The sequence below is a fragment of the Chamaea fasciata genome, unplaced genomic scaffold, assembly GCF_029207755.1.
Source record: "Chamaea fasciata isolate MVZ Bird 193981 ecotype frontalis unplaced genomic scaffold, bChaFas1.0.hap1 SCAF_12, whole genome shotgun sequence".
NCBI classification, from domain to species: Eukaryota; Metazoa; Chordata; class Aves; order Passeriformes; family Sylviidae; genus Chamaea; species Chamaea fasciata.
In genome coordinates, this window is record NW_027094097.1 from 20,917,672 (window position 1) to 20,945,038 (window position 27,367).

General features: G+C 51.5%; 1 protein-coding gene across 1 annotated transcript in view; it reads left to right on the forward strand.

Moving 5' to 3' along the window:
* Positions 1-27,367, forward strand: part of LOC136296103 (hydrocephalus-inducing protein homolog) — a 195,479-nt gene that overhangs the window by 134,390 nt on the left and 33,722 nt on the right. The window contains 21 exon segments of the mRNA XM_066194927.1: positions 147-355; positions 740-972; positions 1,558-1,709; positions 2,647-2,839; positions 3,402-3,510; positions 4,091-4,342; positions 4,690-4,832; positions 5,179-5,400; positions 8,013-8,173; positions 8,680-8,698; positions 8,700-8,784; positions 9,364-9,807; positions 12,126-12,286; positions 12,955-13,074; positions 15,136-15,252; positions 16,677-16,876; positions 20,162-20,283; positions 21,586-21,790; positions 23,510-23,648; positions 24,967-25,066; positions 26,309-26,427. Coding sequence (XP_066051024.1) covers positions 147-355; positions 740-972; positions 1,558-1,709; positions 2,647-2,839; positions 3,402-3,510; positions 4,091-4,342; positions 4,690-4,832; positions 5,179-5,400; positions 8,013-8,173; positions 8,680-8,698; positions 8,700-8,784; positions 9,364-9,807; positions 12,126-12,286; positions 12,955-13,074; positions 15,136-15,252; positions 16,677-16,876; positions 20,162-20,283; positions 21,586-21,790; positions 23,510-23,648; positions 24,967-25,066; positions 26,309-26,427 — 3,505 coding nt within the window.

Below are 27,367 nucleotides of genomic sequence, written 5' to 3' on the forward strand. Positions count from 1 at the left end.
GGGGCTGCCCTTGGGCCATGGAGTCATCCTTCCCTGCCCTGGGACTGGGGTGCTTGGGCCCAGCTGGAGGCCAAGGCGGGACACACTCTTTGCTGGGGTGCTCAAGGCACAGCTGTTAGCCATCAGCCTCTCCTGGAACTTTTTCTGCAGGGTCCCCTCAGTCTTGGCATGTTCACGGTGTCCCCTTGCTCCGGCTCCATCAGTCCGTGGGGCCAGCAGAAGATCACAGTGGAATGCCTGGCAGGGCAGGAGGGGACGTGTGAGGAGCAGCTCTACATTGACATCACGGGCAGAGACCCCAGGGACAATCCCCTTGGCATTCCCTTTACCCTGACTGCCGAGTCCTGCCTCCCAGGTACGTACTGCCCACAGGTTCCCTTGGTCACACCTGCTGCTGATCAGCACCTAAACTTGCTGCTTGGATAGAGATGCACGCTAGCCCTGGTGTCCCGCCTTTGAATCCTCAGAAGTTCCAGCCCTCTTCAAGTCCACCAGCAGACTCATCCTTCCCAGGCTGAGAGGGATGCATGGAAGGATAAAAGGAAAGCAGCGCTCTCTAAGACCGAGGTTGACTGAGCTCCATCCTCAAAGCCAGCTCCCCCACCCAAGGCTGGGTTTAGCAGTCACCCAGGGCAGAAAGGATGACTGAGAGGAAAAGCCTCCTGAGAGGCCAGCAGGGTCCAGATAAATTCATCAGTGAGGCTTCTCCTCCATGCTCATCCCTCTGGTCTATCCACAGGACTCGTTGAGGATGTCCTGTCAATCTTTGAGAAGTACCCGATCTGCCGCAGCACTGACCTCAGCCGCAAGCTGCGGTCAGTGGAAGGCGTGGGCTTGTTCATCAGAGATGGGAACAAATTCATCTTCAACGAGGTTCTGGTTGCGCAAGAAGCTGAAGCTCATTTCAGTATCTACAATGCAAGCAGCCTGCCATGTGATGTGGTGCTCTCCATCAGACCCCTGCGTGGAAAGGTAAGAACAGGAGGCCAAGGTGATGGTGTCCCTCTAAAGGCAGTGTGAGAGTCTGTTTTGTTCTCCAGATGCATTGCTTCCTGGGGCCCAGACTAGTCTAGCTCAGTGCAGGTCAAACTGCAGGGGAGAGCAGCAGAGCCAGGGAAGAGTTGTGTTGAATTTTGCATGTCTCAGGCAAGGTTCTGGCTCACACCTCTGGGCCTTTGGCGGGAGAAGTGAATCCTTCTGAACCTCTCCTGGACGCACACTCAGAGAGGGGCTGTCATGAACTGACATGCCAGGGTTCAAAGGAGGCATTTCCTCAGGCTCCCTGGCTTTTCCTTCACTTTGAAGGCCAGTTCCAGGTTATTTGCAGGGTTTTCCAAGCAGTGCCCACCTCCCATGTATGCTGGGGCAGCGGCCAGGGCTCAAAACACAAACTGCTTTAGCACAAGGTCAGCGTTCCCTGGGAGGGAGGGAGCCTGCCCAGGGAAACAGGGAGGAGGACACACTGCCTGGGGCTGTTCTCAGTAACGCATTTATGAATAAAACTGTGTCATGTTGAAAGGTGTTTTCTCCTAACACTGCTCTCTGGGTTCCCCCAAGGATAAAAGCCCTGTCAACAACGTTTTCAAGTTGTATGCAGTCAAGATGTCCATTCAGGGCTCATCCTGTGCTGTTGCTACGGTGACCTTCACCCCACCAGATGAGCAGACCTACGACTGCACTTTCAAGGCTTCCCTTGTCATCCCAGAAGGGTAACTGACTGTGAAATATTGGGGGAGGCTTCAGTGATAGCTCCCTCTCCACTGGGCAGGCACAGGCCTCTTATTAGCTCTAATGCTTTCAGTAGCCATAGGCAGAGTACTTGGCATGAGATGATCTGGGAGGCAGTAACCGTTGGACAAAGCCAAAAAATGAGACTGATGGTTTATCCTTTATGAGGAATTATGAAGACATGGAAATATTAGGTAGCCAGCTGAAAGTTACTGAGATGTGCTGCAGCTGACTTGGGGATTTCCAAGGACAAAGGCCTAGATGAAGCAGTTCCTGTGCCAGCAGGTCAGCAGTCACAATTTCCTGTGTACCTGTAAAATTAAGTGCTCCTCTGATCACTGTGATTCCCTGGTATTCATTAAGCTATTTTATGTAAGGGACTGGAGCTGGTATGAAAGAGAAGCACAGTTCCTCTGCCCTGGGACCTGTGTAGTGCAGCTTTGACCTGCCCTTCCTCAACCTTTTAGTGGCTGAATTGGAACAAGAGAAGTCTAATTGCTAATATGCAATTGCTTTCTTACTGTTCTTGGAAATGATCTTTACTGATGGTGACAATGATTTATTTTTGCCTTCTTGCTTTTGTACTGCTTTCATGCTGTGCTTTTGCTTGTTGCATGTGTCTCATCTCACTGCAGCCAGGAGATTTGCCATGCCTCATCTGGTGCCTCATTATCTACCTCCTGGATGGCATGATTCAATTAACTGAAATTATTTTTAATTGTTATTGTGGAGGGCTCTTTGGAACAGATTCCTCTTGTGAATGGCGCTGAGTGGACTGGGAAGAGCCTGGTGGGGGCTGCCTTGTGTGGCTCAGGAGCCTCAGGCAGGGAAAACACTGTGGGTGGCCCTTGCTGCCTCACTCGCCCAGGGAGAAATGGGTTAGTGCCAGCTGAAATTGTTTCTGTGCCTCTCCTGCAGCCCTGTGAAATTTAAACCCCAAATCCTGACCTTCACCATCAGCGGGAAGGGGCATGAGCCGCAGCTGACAGTCGTGTGCCCAAGTGCTTGCAGCAGGAGGGGAAATTCCGAGCTGTGCTTCAAGAGGCTCCGGCTGGGGGAGTCAGAGATGCTCCCCCTGGTCATCCAAAACAAGGGCATAATACCTGTCAAGGTGAAGACCTGCTCAAGGAATGGTCTGGTTTGGGAACAAGTGCTTGTGGCACAGGGGAAGGGTCCCAGAAAACACGGCAGACCTGGGAAGAGGTGTCAGAAATTCTTTTAAAGCAAGTGACTGACATCTGTTCTCCAAGAAGGGAGTTCTTGGAAATCGTGCCTCTAGCCTTTCTTCTTTAAGTTGAACACAGGAAAGGTGGTGCAGTATTTTCCCCCATCTCTCAGGTCACCTTTTGTTCTCATGGACATGGGGTGATTTTCCAGCTCCATTAGATTGTTTTCGATCCCAGTTTACTGCATTTTAAGTAAACTTAGTTGTGGCTTAATTACATTCTGCTCATTACTTTCTGTCCTGTTTGATTCTGTGTCAGGTCCATCCAAATGCCTCTGAGCGCTCTTTTTTCCCAGCTGGTTTGACTTAACTTTTGTGCTAAGTGCTGTTTGTAGTGGGAGAGGTGCTGGGTTCCCATGCGGGACCAGCAGCACTGCGGTGTCAGTCCCTGTGTTCCCACCCTGTACTCACACCAAGTGTCAATGTGCTCTGTGCTCCCTTTTCTCAGTTCACGTTACACCTGGAGGATGAGCACGGAGCGTTCCTCTTGAAAGGCAGGGGCTCCACACTTGAGAGATTCTACACTGAAGATGCGGAAGACGACTCTGCTGTCCACGGTAAATTCATTAACCGTGAAGTGTGATCCTGCACAGAGGGAAAACGTGTGCCCTGCTCTTGGCTTCTCTGAGCAGCAGCCAGATGTTAGACACAGTTTCTTTTCTTGGGCTCTCTGTCCCCCAAGCTTTTCTTGGGGACTTTCTCCTAGCAAGTTGTAAGAAGTTCTTTGGCTCCTCTAGACAAGGTGGGTTGAGTTGTGGGGGACTGTCACTACCTCAGTGGACCCTCTGAGGTATTTGCTGCTTGAGGGAAGGCACCAGCCTGAATGGACACAGCCCTTGAGCACACAGACAACCAGCAGAAGCCAAAAGCACTCTCTGGCTCCGCTTTCCATACGGCTGGAGCTGGCTGGAAGCAGATGGAATGCGGGCTGGGCATCAACCTGAGGTTAAGCTGCTTAAGCGGTGATGTGTCTGGAGGTGGCAGTCTTGCGAACACAGGAAGAGGGTCTGGAACCACTGGGGGTAGAACCCGTGCTTAGGAGGCAGCTGATTTCAACCTCTCATTCCTCATACAGCCTATGGAAATATTTCCTCTGTACCGCCGTATCACTTAACTCTGATTTCCGTTGCTGTGCAGAGCGTAAGCCCCCAAAGCCTTTCCTGCTTCTGCGTCCTGGGGAATCGACAAAGTTCGACGTCATTTTCAAACCCACCCTGGCTCAACGACTGGAAGGGAGGATTCGTGCGTTAGTGGGGGACAAATACTCTAACAAGACCCTAATGGAGCTGGTGGGTGAAGGCCACAAGGACGAATTCACCCTCGACGGACTGGAGGAAGGTACACAGGAGAGGAATGCTGAGAGCATTCTGAAGAAAGACATCATTGATGGTAAGAGAGGAGAGGCTGCCAAGGTGGAGCAAGGAAGAGGGAAATGTCTGATCATGTGTGTCCTCTCTCTAGCCAGGCCTGGGCTGTCACCCACCGGACTTGGTGGCCTGTGGGCGTGGCAGGCATGCCTGCAGAGCAATGTGTGCTGTGCTTCATGTGGCTGGCTTAGGGGTGTGTCAGGGTGTTTCCCTGAAAGTGGTGGGCTGGGGAGCCGCCTGGGAAACTCCCTTCCAGAGGGAGGAAGGCTTGGAGCAAGAAAGCATTGAACATACAGGTGTCTGTGCACGTGAATGGGGGTGGATGGAGCTCCCTGCATGCTGAGGTTGCCTTGTTCTCCTCCTCAGCAGCTGTCAGAGCGAATCACATCCAGTTTGGGGACTGTTCTGTTGGAGAGCCCTGCAACAGGACCTTCACCATCACCAACCACACCTGTACGAAGGTCATGCGCTTTGAGTGGGAGGCAAACGCACCATTCCAGTTCTCTCCCAAGGTGAGCGTGGACGGCTCTGCCTTTCCCCATTGCTCAAGCCCTGCCCTGGTGTTCCCAGGAGCTGGCAGGCAGTCCTCACGTACCAGTGACAGCCCATTCCAGTGCCACGTAGGAGATGCCGAGATGCCAAGTCCCTGGCTTGGCAATGGCTGCCAGCCTTGCAGAAACGGCTTCATGTTATGGGAGGTGGCACCTTCTGTTCATACTTTTGTCTATCAAACTTCACATAAATCCACTCCGACGCGCAGATTCCTGGCACAGCAGCTCACCACATCAGTCCCTTTTGCTGTCAGTCCTGCCCTTGGCAGTGCTTCCGGTTTGGTTTTGACTCCCTGATTCTCCCTAGGTGGGACATCTCCATCCTGGCTGTGCCAAGGACATCACAGTGACCTTGAAATCAGATGTCCCAGCCACCTTCAGGAGGCACCTTGTGAAATGTAAGGTGACCGAGATCAACTTTGAGCTGCCAGGAGGGGAGGTTCAGGACTGCGACAACAAAATGCGCATTGTCACGTGGAATCAAACCACCAGGGAAGAGCCGGCAGCCAGGTGGCCTGGAAAAAGGAAGGCGAGAAGCAAAATGGCAAAAGAAGACAGCCCAGCTTTTACAAAAAGAGCCACGGTAACCCCCATCACTGCTGGCTGAGCAGCTCCTGCTTCCTCTGGACATTGGACAGCCGTGAGGTTCACCAGCAGTGCATTCTAGGGGAGAGGTGGATGCACAGTGACCGGACACACTCACGTGAGAGGGGGAGGCCTTTTGACAAGAGACCTTTAGCCAACACAAACTACGAGTCTGTGCCACAAGCACAAGGGTTGCAGCCCGTGTTGAATGGGAGACAATGTTTGATGATGTTATCCCACTTTATGGTGGTTGAAATCTCTTCATCTGATCTGGTGCCTTTTCACCAACAAGGAGTTAAGTCTGCTGCACTCTGTCTCTTCTTTGGAAGTGGAGAGAAGTATACTTCTCCTGCATGTGCTGGTGAACTCCAAGTTTTGTCTGCATGGATACCAGAGTTTTTAGTTGTGATCTCTGTATTGTGTGGGATATCTCATCATGGAGTAGCCCAGGCACTGTATGACAGTATGGAGGAGTCTGGAGAAGGATCATCTCCAGAGACTCTTGCTTTTATTGTCATTATTGCCAAACACACTCGTCTTGGGTGAAGGTTCTTTCTGAGTTTCTGGACCATTTTAAGGCCTCTAAACCATCCTCTTTTCTATCAGAACATCTGCAGTTGGAGACTTTCCCAGTGAGATCTTTCACATCCCAAAATGCCCGTTGCCAGCTCCCTGCAGTGTGGTTGTTGCTCCACACGTGACATGTGGAGAGCACTTTCTCCTAAGACAAGAAGAAAAAGGTGCTTTCCAGAACTCTTCAGTGTCGCCTCGATTTTCAGCCTTCTGATGACTGTTTACCTATTTCCAGTGGAGTTTCTCAGGGATGTAACATAAACAAGTAGATTGTTTTCACATACCAATATGTGATGGACTTCTGAGATGACCATTGGGGTCAGAGGGGTGTCCCCTTTGTCCTCCAATCCTGGGCCAAACTCCAAATCCTGTTTAAACCCAAACCCGACAATAAACGGCGCTTTTTTTTCTTTCCTCACTTCAACCTGTCGGGTGAGTGTGGTTCTTTCGTGTCCCTACTGGCGACATCTGGTGCCCGCTCGTGAGAATTACAGTGTGTGGAGTCAGTGAGATTGTCTTCAAGGTAACGGGGGTTGTGTGTAGGTAGCCGCCTGCGAATATGGTATCCCGGAGCTCTAAGACAGAGGTTGCTGTCTTCGCCTTCTGGCGCCATCTGCTGGAACGGAACCAGGGTTTTGTTTCTGAGGAAGAGTTTCAGTGTTTATATTATTTTGGAAAGGCAAAAGGCTTCCTTATTGATGCTGGGATGGCTATCTCAGAAACTGCCTGGGGTCGCCTGGGTGGTTATCTGATTTGGGCTTTGTCTGCGAATTACGATGCAGACATGGTAAATCTGACGGTGCTCTGGAGACGATGCGATACTGTTTTAAGGAGTTATTGGGACTCCGGGGCCCCGTTGAGTATCGGCAGTTCTTTTGAGGGGCTGTCGGGCTCGGACGCTGAGGCTGAGGAGGAGGTCCTCCCCTCGGAAGCCGAGGTGGATTCAGGGTCCGAATGGGGCGGGGAGCTTACCGTTGACCCCCGGGACGCTGCGTTCGTGGATGGCGAGCCAGGTTCCCCGGGGGGCGCGGACGAGCCGCTGAGCGGGGGCTCGCCAGTTCTTGAGGAGCCGGCCGTGCCGGCCCCGACCGCTTCGCCCATTCCGGCGCCCAGGAGGCTGAAGAGCGGGGGGGTTTCCCCCTCCCCGGCGCTCTCCCGGCGCTGGCGGGGAGCGCGGCGCTGCTTCCGCCCGTCCCCACGCCCAGGAGGCGGAGAAGCGGAGGCGGCTCTCAATCCCTCTGCGCCTTTCCGGCGTCGGGGGGGAGCGAGGGGTCGCGGGCTCCGCAGGCGCCTCTGTCGGAGCCGGACGCGGTGACGACGCAGCGTCCACATCGCGGTGTGGGCCACGAAATACCCCCTCGGAACGGCGCTGGAGCCGGGGGCAGCCCCGCCCGGCGATGCGCTGAGCAAGGCGCCCGCGCGAGCGGCGAGGGCCCCGGAGGGGGGAGCGTTGATCGACTTGCTGTCGGACCCGATCCCTGTGGGCGGGCAGTCCGTCCCGCCCCGCGTGGAGCGGGCGGGGCCCTCTCTGGGCCTCTGCGCCACAGGCGGAGCCATGCTGGGGGCGCTGCCAGCCCCGCCCCGCCCCGCCCCTCCCCTCCCCTCCCCTCCCCTCCCCTCCCCTCCCCTCCCCGTGTCAGCCCCGCCGGGCGCGGCGAGTGATGTTGCTCGTGCTGGGGAGGCTGGGCCGGGCCCGAGCGGCCCTGCACCGCGCCCCGCCCCCTCCGCGGGTTCTTCCCCGCTCGCGCCGCCTGCGCCGCTTCCTCCGCTGTCGGTTGAGTCTCAGGCGGCGGGGCGGGCTGGTGCTGCGGCTCCATCAGCCGCGCCCATCCCGGCGCCCCGTTCCCCCCCTACGCGGCGGGAAGTGAAAGTGAACGGTCCTTTCCAGTCCCTCTATGAGGCTGATCCCGGAGGCCAAAAGACTCCCTTCTCAGCCTGACTTTGTGGGCTCTGCTCGGTGATTCCTCCCTCCTCTGTTTGCAGGTGGTCAAGAGAGTCCCAGAACCAGCTCACGCTGTGCTGGAGGACAGCAGCCAGGAGGCCGAGCTGTACCTCAGTGCCATTGTTGCCTGCAGCCAGTTAAAACTGAACACGACTGTGGTCCAGCTCAAGGATCCCTTGCCCTTCCAGACAAGGAGAGCCACGTGAGTGCTGGAGGCCAGGCAGGGCCCTGTGAGCGGGAGCTGCCTTTGCCCAGGGCTGACCCAGTGCCTGCTTCCCAGAACTCTACCCCAGCCAAAACCAGCACAGGCCCATTCACGTGCACACAAAGCCAAGCAGGAGGTGGTGGTCAGGACAGGTTCAGTGCTGCCACACCCTTCTGCTGAGGACAGCCGTGGGTTTGCTTTCACTGCCTGTCACCTGTCCTCATCTGCTCAAGAATAAGTTTGCAGTCAAACCAAAACCTAAAGTCCAGAGTAAGCCCCTCAGCTTCAGTGTCCTGGGCACCATGTTGGCCCTTTCCTCTTAAACTTCCAGACTTGGAAATACATTTCTGGGCCACCCAGGACAGCGGAACGTGGCAGGGTTGCCTGGGGAAGAAGATGCTCCTCAGGAGAAATTGATGCCAGGAGTCCATCAGGCAATGTTACTGTACTATTTGCTTTGTATTTATTGGACTTTTTTTTTATTCCTCCTCCTTGCTTTTCAGTTTCAGGATGCACAACACAGGCAGGGAAGGTAGCCCTGGAATACTCCTGGGAGGAAGCTGCAGATAGTGAAGCAGTGAAGAAGCCATTCTCAACCACTCTGATGCGTAAGGGCATTTCACTCGGTAGCTGAGGGCCTGGGGAGAACACCCTGCCACTTCACTCCAAAACATGACTTGCTTTTTCATCCTTGTCCACACATCCACTTTCATCAGCATCTTCCCAGCTGCAGCTGGAGTTTTCTCCTTGCCCCCCTCTGCCTTTCAGCCCCTTTTGTTCTCGCCCTGCCACCTGTGCTCTGCAAAGGAGCTGAGGCAGACTCTGGGGAAAGCCACGTGCCTGGGTCAGGGCTGGGAAGGGGACATCAGGTCATCTCTGAGAGAAGTCTGAGACTGGGAAAAACAATGGTGTAATGCGTGAGCTGCCCTACAGCCCCTGTCCGTGTGCAGTTCCCCATTCCAGGGCAAATGCAAAGTCATTGTCTAAAACCAGCTCTCCTGCTCTGGCACGGGAGTGTGTGCTGCAGGCAGGGACCCTACTCCCAGACGCTCTATTTCCTGCTGAAAGTACTTGGCCAGAGATGCTCCAAGTGCATCCCAGCTCTCTTCCACCTACCTGCAGCAGGAGGCAGAGTTGCTGGGAACACAGGGTTTTGTCTTTGAAAGGTGTCCTCTTCCTCTCTGCAGGGCGGTTCCTGTCTTCTACTACTGTAAGGCATCAGAAGAAGCTGGTGAGTCGTTTCTGGTGGGAGCAGGACCATCCTTTTGAGATCCATCCTTCTGAGCTGTGGCAGCTGCAGCAGCTTGCCGAGCAGCACGATTCTGAGCAGCAGCAGCAGCAGCAGCAGCAGCAGGAGGAGGATTCCAAGGAGCAGCAGCAGCCTGAGGAGCAGCAGCTTTCTGAGGAGGAGTGGCTTTACATAGAGGAGGAGGAGGAGGAGGAGGAGGAAGAGTTTTCTGAGGAGCCGTTTTATGAGGACGAGGCAGAGTTTCCGGAGATAGACCCTAATGACATGACGAAGCTATCTGAGGAGGAGCAGCTTTCTGAAAAAATTGCCCAAAGAGCAGAAATCCCCAAACAAGTCACATCAAATCATGGAGAAGCTAATGGGACGGAGCCGTGTGGTTGGAGTATGTGTATTTTACTCTGTATTATTAATTTACTGATGCTTAGTATTTCAGCAAGTAACTTCCAGGGCTTCCAGGACTGTCCTAGACATGCGATCACAAATTATTCACCAGTGCCGCTTGTTCAAGAGAAAGTCTATGTGAACAGTGGCATCTCTGAGGCTCTTGCTGCGTGTGGGTTTTTTTTGTTGGTTTTTTTGTTTTGTTTTGTTTTGTTTTTGGTTTTTTTTTTTGTTTGTTTGTTTTTGTTGGTTTTTTTTTTTTTTTTTTTTTTTTTGCCTTTCAGCTGCTTCCATCTACATTCCTGAGGGGGAAGGTTCAGGCCAGGACTGGGAGGCCTATTCTGCCCAGCATTAGCCCATTTCAAATCTTGAGACTGAGTCGTCAAAAGGTAGCCTTTTCCTGCTCTTTTTCTTTCTGTTTGTTGTGAAGTTTGAAGAGGATGTGTGCTTGTGACAGGCTCGCCTCCAGCAAAACATCTCAGTGTCCAGGTCCTGCCATTGCAAACTGCTGCTTGTGGTGGACTTGGAGTCCTGATCTGCACTAAGCCAACACAAATAACCTCTGCTGAAGCTGCTGGGCTTTGCTGGAGTGTAGCTGCCATTGCTAAAACAAGGGGGGGAAGGCTGGGGACGCAAAGGCACAAAATTGCCATTTGCCATTCTCCTGCTGAAACAGCCGCCTCTTGCTTAGGTGCGGTCACCAGCAAATGCTTGGGGTCATAGGATTCCCTCCACAGTGGCAGCGTTGGCCTTTGAAGGCCGAGTAGCTGCAGTAATTACTTCAGATTTAACAAAACTCATTGCATTCATGCTTTGGGTTGGAACCCTGACGTGGTGTTAGATTTTGCAGGCTGCCAGATGTACAGGGGACTCACCCTGGGCAGAGGGGAATGGATGTGCTTTATGTGGATCAGTGCCTACTTAGAGGTGTGTTTAAAGCTGCTTTTCTTGCAGGACTGGCTCAGTATAAAGCCCACTCCAAACGGGTAGGTGACCGAGGTGGGCAGTTGAGCAGGAAATTGGCAGCATGAGATGTGTAACAAAGTGGTTAAGGATCGCCCTGGAGAGGGGGGGTTGGGAACACCTCAGAGAAGGGCACCACTAAGGGGACAGCGTGCTGCAGCCACTCCCTTGGGCAGAGTGTGCCTCCTGTCAAGTCACGGAGGATTCCTGCTTGTGTCTCTGGAGTGACAGCAGTGTGTCTGGAGAGGGCAGACAAAGCAGGGGAGAGTTTTCTCAAAGCAAGGTCTCTGCTCCAGAAGCATTTGTTGCTGTTGTGTCATTCCAGATGTGCTCTACAACGGTATTAAATAAGATGGCAGTAACAGGTTACAAGAAAGCACCCGTTTAAAAAGGAGATGCCAACTTGCTGAGAAAAGAACTGACCCTTATCCTCATTCAGCAATCACCTCATTTGTCTTTTTCCTAACTTCTGTGTTACTTTACTTTTGCCTTTACCTCTGCTAGCAATGCACTAACTTTTAAATACAATTAAAGGGGACAAAATCATCCAAGCAAAAGAAAGCTGTTTATTAGTAACGATTCAACTGAGCTGGGCGTGTCTCCCTCTCCCCGGAGACGAACAAAGACACCCTCCAGCAAAATGGCAATCTTTCTATACCCTTTATACCTGCCTGGGGCGGCCCCCGGCCCCTTTCCCGTTGGACGGTACTCGGGAACTTCCATTCGCTCTGACCACCAACCTTTCTGTCCCCTCCCCTCTCCTCCTACTTCCTTTTGGTCAGGTCTTCAACCACGTCCTTCTCCCAGCTCACAGCAGCATGCAACAGACCAACCTGAAAAAATCCAAACCACAAACAACACACAGAACCAACAACTTTCATTCTTTAACTTAATAACTGTTACAAATGGCAGGAGACACAGTTTCCTCCTTTAAATGCCTTTATTAATAAGCAGGGGTCTTCAGGAGTGGCCTACGCCGCCGCTGCTGCTGCTCCCTTTCGTCCACACCGCTGACAAGGAGGTGCAATCCACTGTGCTGCCTGCGCTGCAGAGCGGGACTTGTCGGCTCACGGCAATTCCAAAGAACTCCTCTTGGCTTCTAGAGTCCAGGGGTCTCTCGCTCTTTAAGTCCTTTGGAAGTTATGGTGAGATAGAAGAGCTTGTCTATGAATACCCTCGGCATAAATACCCTTGGGTATGGTCAGTCCAGTGCTGTCCTTGGCAGATTTAAATTTTGAGTTGGCTCGTTTCGGCCAGGGGCTCTTGGTGTTGATATGGTCCCATCATGCAGCTGGGCTCTTTCAATTTCCATAAGGGTGGCAGCAGCAGCCTGACTGACAGGCCGGTTGTCAGCAGGAAGGAGGAAGAGGATCCGACAGGTAGTAGGAAGTGGAGCAAGCAGGGAACGAGCCAGTGGGACAGGCTGGGTGCAGGCAGGTAGAGCAGCAGCAGAAATGGAGAGCAGTGATGCCAGGGAGCAGCAACGGCTTGACCCGACGGAAAGGCGACGGAATCAGGTAAGTGGGATTTTGGGGTAAGGGATACAGAGTGGACAAAACTGCTAAACAGCATTATAACTCTTGAACTGATTTTAACTAAACATTCCAACTCTATAGCCAACAACTTATAACTCCATAACAATTCTCATCCATCACAATAACCTTTTGACATTGTTCAGCAAAATATCACCTCATCTCTCACACCTCCTCTGGTACTGTTCTCTTCTTACTGATGTCTAAGTTCTAGATGAAAAAAAGATATTTGCAGTTGTGTGGGCCTCAGTTTCCCTGTCTCAGAACAACGGACATCCCAAAATTGTTTCCCATGGAGTCTGATGTAAATTTATGGGTTTTACTTCCTCCGTGAGTCCTCAGTCAGTGCCCCAGAGCTCTGTGACCTCATGGGCACAGGGCAGTGCTTAAGGTAAGTGCTGCCTGGCATTCTGGAGAAGGAAACCCGGAGAAATAGGTGCCAAAAGAGCAGCTTGGCTTGAGCCTGCTCTCTGTGGCCCTGCAGCTCTTGATCAGCTGAGAGCAGAGGTGGGTGAGCTACTGTTTCCCTAGTGTGGCCTGGGCAGAGGTGCTCGCCATGAGTCTGTACTTCAGTGGGGATCAGTGTAAGATCCTCCTTCATGAACCTTCCTCCCAGCAGCTGAACGTCTCCCTGCTCTCTCTTGCCTCTCCAGCTGTCATCAACTCCCCGGAAAAAGAGATCGTTTCGCGTTTCCCCACCAGAGGTGGTATTTCAGAACTTTGTCGTTCATGAGGTCTATGAAATGGTGGTGTCTCTCATGAATAAGGGCGAGGTAAGTGCTGGGACATGGAGTGTTAACACTGTGCTGGAAGAGTGGTGTAATTCCCATAGTGTACAGCAAAGCAAGTTATCTGCTGCAGCACATCCAGAAGAAAATGTCTCAGCATCTTGTTCTGCACGATGGTGGAAATCTTCCTGTGCTGGGAACTCTCCCCTGATTTTGCCCATGGGCTGACAGTATCTATCCCAAAGGAGTTTCCTTCTTTTGAAAGCTCTGATTGATAGGAATGTTGAGGGTTGTACAGTTCTTACCTGCTCTCATGCTTTGCTTGAGTCTATACCACATCTTGTGTCTCCTTGGTTAATCTTGGTTCCTGGTAGGAATTTCTGCCTCTCTCAGCCTGTTTGGCTCCCTTTGTGCAGCTCACAGTCAAAGCTCAGGGGCTGAGTCGTCTACGCTTTCTGCTGGAATCACTATCATTAGTGGCACTGGCACGGCAGGAAATGTTCTGAAACAGCCCTGGAATCAGATTGATGTAGCAGAAGCAGTAGGAGGCCTTTAGGTGCCACTTCAGGCTCCTGCTAAGCTTCATCCAGCTCTGCTCAGGTTTTCCAAAAGCAGCATGGTGCTCTGCTTTCCCTTTGGAGAACCACAGCACATCCAAAGCCATGTGCTCCTGTTTTGCAGTTTCCCAAGAGAGCTGAGAGGGAAAAAGTTGAAAAACGTCAGCAGTCGTGTTGGACTCTAAAGGGGAAAACTGAGACCATTTGAATTTCAGTCAGGGAAACATTTTCTTAAATGAGGCTTGTGCCAAGAGTGGGCTGGTGGGAAGAGACAGGAAGGACTCAAAATCATCTGGTTTAGACTTTTTGAGAGCATTTTGGTGCTCAGGGGTTGATATCTATGTGTTGAAAATGCATGTTTGCTGTGTCTGTGTATCCCAGAGAGCAGAACTTGGCCTGCTGGCTGCAAGCGGGAATGCCCAGCAGCCCAGCTTGCCTGCACAGGCAGCAAGAACCCCTGGAGAGCCAAGGTTGGCTTTTAATACTGAAACCACACTGTGAGTCAGTGCTGGTCATGTTTTGAAATATTCCCCCCGCAGGCCCGGCCCCCCTCCCCAGGGCTAGCTCTGGAGAGGCTTTGGAGGAATATCTCCGAAGGGACAGGACAAAAGATTTCAAAAGAGGCTCTTACCCCCAGATTATTCCAAGTCGTTTATTTCTCAAAGGGGTCCAGGGGCCAAAAGAGAGAGAACAAAGAAATCCAGGGGTCTTATCTAGTCTCCTATTTTGGGAGGGTCCTGGCATTCAGCCAATTAGGTGTGGACATGTAGGGAGGAAATTCCAGAAGGGTCAAAAGGCGAGAGACCATTCCCCTAAAGAATTGCAAGGTTTCTCCAGGAGGAAAATGCCTTTGAAGCCCGCAGTCAACAGGCACAACCTGTCTGTGTTTCCATCACTTTCGGGGAGGTGATTGCTGTAATCAGTTGATGATTCTTCCTTGCTGCTTTACTGGCGCTTTAAATTCTCTTTGTCATCTCCCTTTTTTAGGGATTGCTGTGTTCCTTCTTTTGCTTTTCAGGTTTGCATTTGTTCCCAGTAAGGCCACAGTGTTTGGTCTCCTCTCTTGCTGCTCTGCCTGCATGACTGTATCCCCCAGAACTGCCCTATCCAAAGCTGACCTGCTAGAAAGGAATTTCTTCCTCCCCGCAGGAGAATGTGCTGTTACGCTTTCAGGTAGCCCATTCCCTCCGTGGAACACGACTGCATAGCTGTGTGCAGGCAGAAATCAGCAGGTTTTTTGCCCTGTTGAATATGCAGATGATTTGGTTCAGGTGCTCTTGTCTCCATCCTGCCGGTGCTGACCTGCTCGGCCCTTCCTTCCCACCAGGCACTGCCCTACTGCCCCTGGCCAAAATGCTGGAGCCAGACAGAAGGGATTCAAGTTCACCCTTGGGAATTCTGTGCCTGTACCTCCACAGCAGAAAGGGCTTTGGAAAAGGGGTCAAGGAAGGACGTCACCAGGGCATGGACAGGTCTCCTCTTGTCCTGTTTCCTCAAGTGGCAAAATCATGGTTCCATGTCTTTCCTGCAGAATCTTCAGGGGGTGCAGGTCTCCATGGAGAGCTCACCTTACTTCCAGCTGGCGGGCCCCAGTGATGCATGCCGTGCCGTGCCAGGAGGCGCCATTACCGATGTGCGCGTCCACTTCACTCCTGACGAGAACAAGGTGAGACTGGAGGAGCCAAAACACAGAATTATCTCCAAAGCCATTGTTGTCCCTGCACTCTGGGTACAGCCCATGCTGTGAGCTTGGCTCCAGGCCGTGGGCAGGCAGCCTGCAGCCAGTCCCAGCTTGGCATGTGCTGTCAGGCCCTGCACCCAGGCCTGACAGGCCCTGCTTCCCCTCGCTGCACATTCCTCTGAGCATTCCCAAGGGAAGAAAGATGCCCAGGGAACAGTAGGCAAACGGTAGAGGGGTGTTGATAGATGTCTGGCCATCTCTAGGTATAGTGGAAGGGGTTTCATTATTCTGCAAAGTACTAGAGGAACAAAGAGGTCAGAGAGCTTTCCGCCTTCCTGACGGGCAACAGCTTCCCTGCCTCACCCGGGGCTGGAGCAAGGACGGTGCTTTTTCACACCCTCTGTTCTCCAGCCTTGCGGCTGTGCTGTCCCAGAGCACAGCTGACCATGATACGGCTGCAAGGCCAGGGCAGAGGATGTGCTGTGCCCGTGGGCCCAGCCTGGCACAGGCACACTGAGCTCTAGGTGCCCTTAGTCAGCAGGAGCTTGGTGAGCTGCAGGGGACTTGGACACCTGCCTGAAAGAGCTCGTGTAGGGCAGGTACAGCCTGCAGGCAGGCAGACCTGTGGGCCCAGAGCCGGTGGCAGCGACACTGCTGCGGCTCTGTCTTCATGCCTGTCACTGTGGCTGCTCTGTCAGCTGGCGCCCATTCCATGCCAATTGTGCTTTTGCGTGATAGTTTGAACACCAGTGCCGAGGCCCTGGCAAGTCTGCTCTCAGCGCTGTGATCTGGAGGCTCGTTCATACAGAGGGGTTTAGGACATGGCATGGAAGGGAGGAGGCCTTGCAGGGAAACAAAGAGAGGCTCTTTGCAACAGCATCCTGCTACCTCTTAGCACTGTTCTTCTCGTGACTTGGTTGGAGAGGCAAAGTTAGAGGGGAGTTCTGAGCAAACAGATATTTCTACACCAGGCCAGAGGTCCAGGATCTCTTTGGGTGCAGCTGTTCTCTCAGTTTCCTTTTGCTGCTTAGATTCAGTTTAACACTTTGTCCTATTCTCAATCAGTGGGAATATAGTAACCTAAGGAGGAATGTCCTGTGTTCCCTAGCTCCATGTTCCTTAGAAGGGACTTAGGAATTATTTAACATCATTAAAATTGAGAGTAAAAATTATGGTGGCCCTGGGCACTTGTCTGTATGACCCAAGTGACACAAGAGCTTAATGCCACTGAGATAGGTTTTGCAAAGTGCACTGCTGCCTTTAAAATGTGAGATATTAGTAGAACTTATTGTTCATTTGGGGGTGGAATAGGTAAATTGATACCCTTGAAGGGATATAGGAAATGGCTTTTCTTCTGCCATGGAGATGGCACCAAATGACCTGTGCTGAGACAGTTTCTTTTCCTGCAGGTTTATTCCCATGAGCTCGTCTGCGTCAGTGGAGAGGAAAGGATAGTTGTGCCAATTCGGGCCATCCCTGCCCGAGCTATCCTGGACTTCCCAGACGAGCTGGACTTCTCAAAGTGTCCGGTCAAGGGCAGCACCCGCAAGAGTCTGCTGATTCAGAATTGTGGTAGTGTGGCAGCTCATTACCAGCTGAGCACCGAGAGGTGAGGCAGCTCATCTGTCCTTGTGCAAAACACCTTTGGGGGATAACAGAGTTGGGAAAGAACAACAAAAGGAACCAGAGCATGGGAGCTGCTGCCCTGCGTCGCCGGCTGGAAATGGGCAGGATGGATGGCATCTGCTCTTGCTTTCAGTGTTCTTAGCAGGATGCAGCCTTTGAGCTTTCTCTGCCCCAGATTTCCTGGGGGGTGCTGGAACATGTTAGTTGCTGGCTTGCGCCCTCCTGAGCACAAGCAGCTTCTGAAATGGGTACTCACCACTGTCAGCCAAACAGACCCATTCTCTGGGAGGACACAGGCACATGGCTTTCCAGTGGTGCCTGCATCAGATGCCCAACATGAGCTGTGTTGCAGGCAGCCGGTGCAGTTCCTGTTACTTAAAGCTGATCTGATTTCCCTTGTCAGCTGAGGGCATCAGTCCCCTCTTCTGTTCCACGATGAACCTTTGAAAGCCGGTTTAAAATTTCAAACACGTGCTTTAAATCTCTGAATAAGGTCGTGCCCCCTTTCATTGAGATCTCATTTTATATATTCTGAAGTTCCTGTGTTTCTGCTGTTTTTTCATTTTGGTTTGTGTTAAATGTTTGCCAAAAGATCATGAATTCTTCATTGGGAACTTTCATAAATGTCAAGCTCCTCCAAGGCCTATCAATACACCACATGCCCATAGGCATAGGCACAGGTGTATTAGAAACATGAGACATTTAGTGACTATGTGAAAAGCAATTGGGCTGATTTAGAAGATAAAAGTATAGAATAACTTTCTCTAGAGGGGACCTCTGGAAATTGTCCGAGCAAATACGCTGCTCAAAGCAAGACCAGTGTCCGGGGATTGCAAGGGGCCATTGGGAGATCTGGAGTTGTCTTTAGATGCCATACAAGGAAACAAACATACAAATGGACTAGTTAAAAAGCCGAAGAAGACCTATTAAAACCCCTCCATGACCTTATCTTTTCTGCCTGTCGGGTGCAGTAGTGATTCATTGAAAGGGTAGATCTAACAGGATGAGAACTATCTTAAGGAACAGCTGACAATTAACTCACTATATTGCTCTAATCAAGCCATAAAAGGCCAAAATTTATCCTGCCAGCCCCATCTCTTGGCAGTGGTTTTCATTTGGTTATTATAGCGTCAGGGATGTCTCCTTCACAGTCCTTCTTATATGTGGGCTCAGGGAACAGCTTAGTGATGTTGACTGAAATTCAGAGGAGTTAAGTTTAACTGTAGAGCTTGTGTCCTTGGGTCTTGGGGAGCCAGGTCTATATGAGAGATGACTGCTCCAGCAGGAACAGGGGAGTCTGGTGGGTACAGCCTGGGGTGGGATGTAGGAGATGCAAGGGCTGATTTGCACTCAGTTTTTCAGCCCTGACAACTGAAACTTGGCTGGATCCTCTTCTCCTGGTAATTTGAAAATAAGAAGATATCTTCTTTCTCACGCAACCCCTGAGGTCACTCCCAGGAGTGTTATTCACATCCTGCCATCTGAGGGCAGGAGTATGTAACATGGGGCAGGAGTGGGAAGGGAAGGGAAGGGAAGGGAAGGGAAGGGAAGGGAAGGGAAGGGAAGGGAAGGGAAGGGAAGGGAAGGGAAGGGAAGGGAAGGGAAGGGAAGGGAAGGGAAGGGAAGGGAAGGGAAGGGAAGGGAAGGGAAGGGAAGGGAAGGGAAGGGAAGGGAAGGGAAGGGAAGGGAAGGGAAGGGAAGGGAAGGGAAGGGAAGGGAAGGGAAGGGGAGTGCTGAAGTGTGGCCAGGGACTCCCTTAACTGGCAGCTTCTCTTTCTGGCAAAATTCCTGACAAAACAATAAGAAAAAAATCCTGTGCCTTGCCCACACCAGGCACCGATCCCCCAAGCCCCAGCAGAGACCTGCAGCAGTGCTGGCTCACCCTCGGGGCAGATGTGGGAGCTCGTACAGTAATCGGGCTCCGGGGCTGCTGGGGCCTTGTCTTTCCTCCTCTCTCCCCAAAGTCTCACATCCAGCACATAAACATTGCTGGCCCAAGGCTTCTCCATCAGCCACTAGTGATGTTCTCACTAGTGGTAATGGAGCAGGTCAGGCCCATAACTGCAGCAATAGGTCCTTAGTGAGCAGAACCTGAAGCAAGTTCATCAGCTGTCACTACTGACATGAATGAAATTCAGCTTGCCAGATGTTCTCTATATTTTTGTGTGTGATAAGTTCATCACCAAACTCCCCAGAACACCCTTTCTGTGCACAGATTGACCACCAGCAAAGCACTGAGGAACTTTTGTTTCCTCAGTGGGGCTGTGGAAGAGCACAAAGCCCAGCAACTTCTGGGCAGAAGCACATTTCACCTGAGCTGTCCCTGAGCATCAAAGCACGGAGTCTTGTGTTTGTCAGGCAAGAACTGTTCACCTGGTGACCAATCCTAATTGCTCCTGTTACATCCAAAGTGCACCAAGACATTTGCGTAATTATTTCCAACACATTGCGCAGAGTTTGTCTGGTGAGCCAAGCAAACAGTTGCCAGCCTGGATGACAACCCAGGGCCCCAGACTGCACTGCTGGTAAATACACAAAACCCTCCTGTTCTGCCTCCTCGATGTGCTCCTGCTAATGGTGCTTCATATGGCTGGGATTGGATCCTTCAGATTGTAAATGGCATCCTCCGTTTGGGTCTTGTTTCCATGTCACTGTATTGCTCTAATCTGCATTTGCACTCTTTCAGAGTTTTGATTGCTCCTTTTTGTAGAGCAGCTTTCATTGAAATGCTGACAAAATGTGCTAATTCAGGATCTTTTCAAGGTAAAATAAACCAAAGAGCCACGCTGCAAATTCAACAGTAGTTATTCCGTGGTCTTCAATAGAAAGTTCCTTCTCCCTGTCTGATTCCTAGGCTGTAATCTCACAAGAGAGATAGTGCCCTAACATTTGCATCTCTTGAGAGGAAGTTTATAGGTAGCAGGAAATGAGAAATTCCTGAGGCAGTCAGCGTCGAGTTATGGATGCAGATAGCTCTTAACTCTCTCTGTGCTTTTCACAAACCATTCTCTGATGGGATTGCTGGCAGTCAGAAGGCTGGATGCAGAGTATGGGGGAGATTAGGTCGTTTTATCCGACAGGATCTTCTGAGGGCTGGATCTCCTCAGAAGTGGGTCAGTAGCTGTTTCTGATCCTGGCTGTTCTGTCTGTCTTGGCCGTAGTTTGTTTGCTCCCTGCTTGCCCAAGTGAGCTGAAGTGACCTGCACTGCAGAAAGAATGTCATGGCCAGATGTCCCCCCAAGTCCTGATCCCTCTCTTTGTGTTGCAGTCCTTTCTCCGTGGTTCCAGCCGAAGGAATTCTGGGCCCTGGTCACACCATGCAGGTGACAGTGGGATTTCACCCGCTGACGTGCGGTGACCATTTTGGGTCCCTGGTGGCGCGCTGCACAGGTGAGTGCTGGGCAACGCACGGGACACAGGACAGTTCTCCACCATCACTCCCTGTTCATCCCTCTCAATTCCCTCTAGATGTACCTCCTCTGTTCCAGCTCTGCCCCAAAGAAAACTGAAATAGCTGGTGTTTAAATGGTTGAAAAAGTGGATCCCCTCTAACAGGGCTGAGATTTTTGGAATTCTGTTTTGCTGGGTGTTGCAGAGTGGAGGAAGGAGGAACCCTGATTCTCCACTACTGTGTGGCTACGCCTGGGTGAAGTTTTATTTTACTCCTGGGCAGTGCTGTATGTGAGCTGCGAGGTCTCCATCAGACTCTCTCCAATGCAGTGTATTTCTTGCACACCTCTGTCCTGTATGCCGCTTCTCCACTGGCTTGTCACAGACCCTTTTACTATGTTGCCCTCTACACATCCATGTAGTTTTTGCCTAATAACATCTTCAGGCCCTCAAGTTCCTGTATGGTGACAAATCAAGACAAATTTTTCCTCGTCCCCATTTCCCAGGCCGTTCATGCTGTTGCAAACCTCTCACATCTCCCATTTGATTTCTAGACTGAGGAATCCCATTCAGACTTCATATAGAAGCTGCTCTGTACTTATTAATCTTTCCTTGTCCTTTTGTATTTAACCTGAAATGCTCCATCTTGGTTTTTGAGATCAGGACAATATGAAATATTTCAAGACTGATGGGGCTGTGGGTTTGGACAGGAAGATGACGATGATGATGATTTTTATGGTGTTCATTTTGTAGTGGTTTGTCATATTGCAAAGCCAGGCTGGTTGTGTTTCCTCTCCTGTGTCCCCTCCTGCTGTGGGCTGTCACTTCACCTGTTCCTCTGGGTCTCCTTTTTCTGCCCACATGCCCCCAGGCGTATTTGCTTGTCAGCAACAAGGGATCCAAGGGATCAGGAGGGGCAGGAGTCTCGTGGGATGCGCAGGGGAGACCTCGGCAAGCCAGGATTGACCAGGGCTCCTCAGTGTCACCTGAAGGACTTTGATGCAGAAATCCCAGTGGTCTGAGTGGGTCACCTGAGCACATCTGACAAATCCCACTGTACATACTGTCACCTTGGGGCCAAATCTCTACAAACACCTTGGAAATAAGGTGGTTAAGGAGGTGCCCAGGACATCCTCACGCAGTACACACAGAGCTGTCAGGACGTGATAAATGTACTGATCCATGGAACTGCTAATACATTTAAAAGCTATGACACTTTCTTCCGTGACCTGTGGTTTGCTTTGTTCCTTGTGCTTCCATCAGCAACTGAGCTAGCTGAGCAAAGACTCTGCTTTGTTCCAGGTGAAGAAAGTTTCTTCACATTCCTTCGCGCAGAAGCTGCAGATGTCAACATTGGATTGAGCACATATTCCATGAAGGTTGAGAAGACTTTCATCACCACATCAAGCCACACAAGCATGTTCATCAGAAACAGGAGTAACATCACAGCCCACTTCCAGTGGAAGATGTTTCCTACTGAGGAAGCCGACAATGAAGAGAAGAGGAGGTTGGTTTGAAAGATACGTTTCAGTGAGATACATGGCCCAAGACTGAAACTAATGCATGGCCTCAGGGGCGTGTTGGTGATTTTGAATGGTTTAGGCCAAGTAAAGCATCCCTGGCCTTAGGGTGTGTGTCCCTGGGCTTCAGGAGCTCAGCACAGCATTCCAGTTCCATTTATACTCCAACCAAGGATGGCATTTTGGGAAGGAAAGGTTGATTGCAATGACTGGATTTCCTCAAGTTCTAATTGGGCTTTTGCCTCCCTAATCTTCTTCCTACATGACCTGGCAACATCCTTAAACGTTTCCTGAGTTGCCAGCCCCTCTTTGCAAAGGCGATACGCCCTCTTTTTTCCCCTTAGTTCCTTCCAAATCTCCTTGCCCATCCAGGCTCGTTGTCTTCCCTGTCAGCTCATCTTTCAGCACACAGGGACAGTCTGTTCCTGTGCCTTCAAGACTTCTTTCTTGAAGTATGTCCATCCTTCCTGGACCCCTTTGTTTGTAAAGGCTGTTTCCCAAGGTCCTCTCCAAAACAATCTCTTGAACAGGCCGAAGGCTGCCTTCCAGAAGACCAGAGTGGAAGTTTTGTTGATGCCCCTCCTTGTTTCACTGAATGTTGAAAACTCTGTTATTTCACAGTCACTGTACCCCCAGACAGTGGTGAACAGATGAAGTTCTTTTAGTTCTTAGGGAATCTCCTGGTGATATCCAGTACCTGGATCCCAGGGAGGCAGCAGGCTTCCCTGTGGAACAGATCCGCTCGATATACAGGGCCCTCATTTCCCCTTAGAAGGGATTCACTTACTACCACTACCCTTCTTTTCTTCGTAATACTTTTTTCCAATTACATTTATTTTCATGCCAGTTTGTGTCCTAGCCTGTCACCAGGACATTTTGTTTTTCCTTACTTCCAGTCTTAGGGATGGTGTTAGCTCTAAGGCCTACTCTCCTGCTGTCAGAGATGCTTTTGAGATCTCAGAGCAGAGAGGACTTTTTTTTATGAGAGGAGCTAGTGCAGGATCCTTTCCCTCTCTGGCCATTCTACTACCATGCACTGGGATGGGACCCAAAAAGCTCTGGATCCTGAAAAGATGATCTCTCCAGGAGTTTGCTGTCTGTCTCCTGCACCAAGAAGTCCCTTCCCCTCTCACAGCCTCTGTTTTCATGCATATAAAACCTTGGATGTCACTGAAGGGATGCGGTGCCTGAATTCATCAATTTCCTTTGGAAGTGCTCTGGGATGCTCTTGTGAAAGGCAGAGTAGGGAACAGGGCAGGTCCAAAATGGAAGAAAAAAAGAGCGATGCTGGTAACACGTAACCACAACCCAGCTTCGTCTCCCTTTCCCAGGGAAGTCCTGCAGTGGGTGCTCCGTGATCTTTATCTGCCTCCCCCGAGCAGCTCAGTTGTAGGAAAAGCCAGCTGAGGTGGCTGGTGGATTCTCCCTAAGTTTTGGCAGAGGCTTTGAGGCAGGAGACTCTCTTGAGGGATGCTGGCTTTCCAAAGCTCTCCTGAGCTTGCAAGTGTGGAGTAAAGCTACCTGCTGAGCTAGTGCACAACAAGTTATCTTCTGATCCAATTGGGACCCTCGTGGCTTGGGGTCAGCCCTTGCTGGGGAGCTGCCGCTCCTCCCCAAGTGCTTTGCTCTCCCGCACTTCCGCTTCTCTCTGCAAATATGCGGCTCATTAAATGACCTGCTGGCTTTGTCTCTCCCTGCGGCTGCAGGCAGTGTGATTTGCTGGAGCCACCACCAAAGGTCTGGATGGAAGACTTCATGGAGGAGAAAAAAATAAAGAAGGTGAAGGGCTTTTGTGAAAATCGCACCGCCCTCCTGAGCCAAAAGGTCCAGGAGGAGAAGGCAAAGGTGCAAGAAGACCCCCTGCTGTTCTCCAATGACTTTTGTTTTCATTGAGCCAATGGTAAGTGATAGCTGAGAACCTCATTTTCCTCCTCTTCCTTCTCTTCCTTCTCTTCCTTCTCTTCCTTCTCTTTCTCCTCGTCCTCCTCCTCTTCCTTCTCCTCCTTCTCCTCCTTCTCCTCCTTCTCCTCCTCCTCCTCTTCTTCCTCCTCCTCCTCTTCCTCCTCCTCTTCCTCCTCCTCTTCCTTCTCCTCCTCCTCCTCCTCTTCCTCCTCCCGCCCACCCTACCCCCGCCCCTTCCCCCGGGTGCGGTCACTCAGCAGGTCCTCAGCTGGCTCGGTGTGCTCAGAGGGAGGACATGGAGTTTCTGGTGCGGCTGCAGAGCTCACTGCTGAAAGTATTTCTGCCCTGCAGGCTCAAGGCAGGGCTGGGAGCCTGACAAAGCTGAGCTCTGCTGCCAGGGCTCGAGCTCAGGGCACTCCGTGTCCTTGAAGTGTCCACAGGGACCAGTTTTTGTAGGTAGGGGCTCCCCCGACACGTGCTGCTGCGTGGGGTTCAGCGGAGGGTGTTGGAGCACTGCCAGTTCACGGATTGACCTGAAGCATGCAAGGGTTCGCTGGGAAAAGGAGGCCAAATTCAGCCCAAGGTTAATCGTAGAAATGCCTGTCCCTTCCTCTAACCACGACTCGCACTGTTTGTGAGTCTCCCAGTGTCATCTGTGAGCCTGGACACAAGGGTGGGAGGTTATAATGGGCATTTTGAGTTCTCTTGCACACGGGGACAGTAAACCTTTTCTTTTTCTGTTTATGCAAGCAAACGCCCATGTCCTCCCATCAGCCAGAGCCCTGATTCTGAGTATTGGCATTGTGAGAGATGATGAATGCCTGGTGTCTGCACAGTGCAAAATCCCTTCTCATCCTGGAGTAAATCCTAGAATAATCCCAACCTCTGCTTTCTTTGAAAAAAGGTTAAACTAATATTTTTCTTTCCAAGGAAGGGGATCGTGTTCTTGGTTACTCCTATGGCCCATCTAAGGCCAAGAGCCACCAGTGCACAATGGCAGTTAGGTACCACTGTAGCTGACTGCAGCATGATGTGACCAGGAGCTTGTGTCAGAGCAGCAGGAACATTGTGGAGAGTGGGGGCTGATCAGCTGAGCATTGAGAGCGCCCAGTGGTGTGTTGAGCTGGGTTTAGAGTGTTTCCTTGGGCTCCTTATGTTGTTCGCTCATCACTGATGCTCTAAAGAAAGGCTTAGAGGAGTGGTTGAAAACAAGAAGTGTGAAGTTTGAAGATAAATCTTTTTCTGTCTCTTTCTGTTTCAGGAGGGAGAGATTGGGCCACGTTGTTCGGCTGAAATCAAGGTGACCTTTAAACCCCTGGAAGCACTGGAGTATCAGAGTGTGGCCTACTGTGACATCTCAGGTACAGCTCCTTTCCCCTGCTTCTCTCACCCACAGTGAAGCCATGGAGCAAGCCTGAGCCCACTGGGCTCCCATGTAACTGCTGGGAAGAGTTCCTGGTCAGCAGGGCAGTGCTGGCACATCCCCAGTGTCCCTGCAGCTTCCAGGGAGTCTCCCATGCAAGGCCAGGGCTCGGAACACCTGTGTCTGGATTGCTGATCCCAGAACAACCCAGGCAGTGCAGGGAGATGTTTTCATGGCACAGCTTTGCCAGCATTTCCTCAAAGGCCAAGGAGCTGCAGAGCAGAACAGCTTTAGTGAACAAGCACTAAGCCCCTCTAGACCACTGACCTCCAGGATGGGTCCATTTGACGTGGATCCACCATCAGGCAGTCGGAACTGAGTTAGAAATGTGCTCCCTGAGCCTGGATCACCTCCAGACACCACCAGGCCAGCGGAGGCGGAGCCCCGCTGAGCCCAGGGTGTTGGTAGAAGGACCACCCTTGGCCAGCACCTGCTTCTCTCCCTGTGTGGGAATTGTCACCTTGCAGCTCTCAGTCTGTGCAAACAGAACACAGTGCCGAGTGTCAGAAGTGGAGGACAGCAGTCCTGTGCTGCTGGGCCAGGTGGTTTGGCAGTTGTTGCCTGGCAGTTTGCCAGGTAGCAATTGCCAAAGTCTTCGTGAGCTTTGTGCCTTCACCGAATGGATTTCAAAGCTCCTCTAAGTGCATGGGGAGGAAACCCTAGAGTCATAGTATGTTAAGGATGGAACGGACCTCAAAGACTGTCTAGTGCCAAGGCCCCTGCCATGGGCAGGGACACCTCCCACTAGACCAGGTAGCTCCAAGCCCCATCCAGCCTGGCTTTCAACACTTTCAGGGCTGGAACCTCCACAACTCCCCTGGGGAACCTACTCCAGCGTCTCACCACCTCACAGTAAAAAAATTCTTCTCAATATCTAACCTAAATTTCCTTTCTTTCAATTTATACCTGTCACTCCTTGGCCTGTTGCTACAGGACACCAGAGATGTTTTAAACTCAGCAAACTGGTGGCTAAAATTGGAAACCAGCCCAAGGAATGGGTTAGAAATTGCAAGTCAGCCCCAGGGGATATCTCCTGAGGGAAGAGAAGGGTCCATATCTTCTGCTGCAGCATCAAGAGCTGGTTGCATGCAGCTCAGAATCAGGGTCTAGCATTGAGGCAGCCTGGAAAATCCAGTAGAACAGAGGGAATTATTGTACTGAAATGGACATCTCTCCCCAGGCCGTGAGAGCAGGCTGGCCCTGCGCCTCAGAGGGGAAGGCCGCAGACCCTTGGTTGAACTCAGCTGTGATACCCTGAACCTTGGGGAAGTTTTTGTCAAAACCGCCCACACCCATGAGGTGAGCACCAGGGGTTGGGATGGATCCTGATGGCTCCTGAGGCAGCAGCAAGCCTGGTGGACCTGTGGAATTCCTGGCAACCTGGGCAGTTGTGAGCAGGGAATAGCTGATGTACTGGTCAAATCTGGGCGCGGGGGGGAAGGGGGTGTTCCAGAAAAATGTGTCTGTTGTTCATGAAGCCCCAGTCCCTTCTTTTGGGCAGCCTTCCATAGGGATCAGCTGGGAGGCTTCCTGCAAAACAACCCCTTTTGACCCAACGCTGGGTCAAAAAGCTGTTCAGAGGCTTTTGTGGCAGCACCAGACACAAGGCACCTTTGTACTGGGCTGTTCGGAAGCAGCTGGGACAAGCTGGCTACATTTGAGCTTCAGTCCACCGCAAACAATTTTTAGTCAAGTGTCTCCTGCTCATTCCTGGAAGTCACAGGAAAGCCATCCAGCCTCCTGGCTCAGTGCAGGCCCTTGCAAAGGGCTTGAGGATTCTTTCCCTTGCTGTCCAATCCCTCACCACACTTCAGGCTTGGTGCATCTCTGGCTCTACAAAGAGAAAAGTGTTCCTGGGAATAAAGCAAAAGATTTTTCTACCTATTTGCCTCCCCCCTGTTGGGGGTCAAGTTTGCAAAAAAAAAAGAGAGAGCAACTGAAAGAGGCAGAAAACGAGGCACTACATCATGCCAGACACTTTCAGAAGTTTGGTTGTGGAAGGGAAAGACACGTTGAGTTTTCTTACCAAAAGATGGCGCTGTCTGTACATTTTGATGTTGATGCCTCCTTCTCAGTGTATTGTTTTCACGGTATGGGAAAAGGTAAATGCGTAGATACGGTACTGCTGGAGCTGTGCTGACTGGGGCAGCAGCAGCTCTGTGGTGATTCACTACGCAGCTGCAATCACCCCACGTTGCTCTCAGGGCCAGGTCTGAATGAGCTTGGTGCTACTGACCAG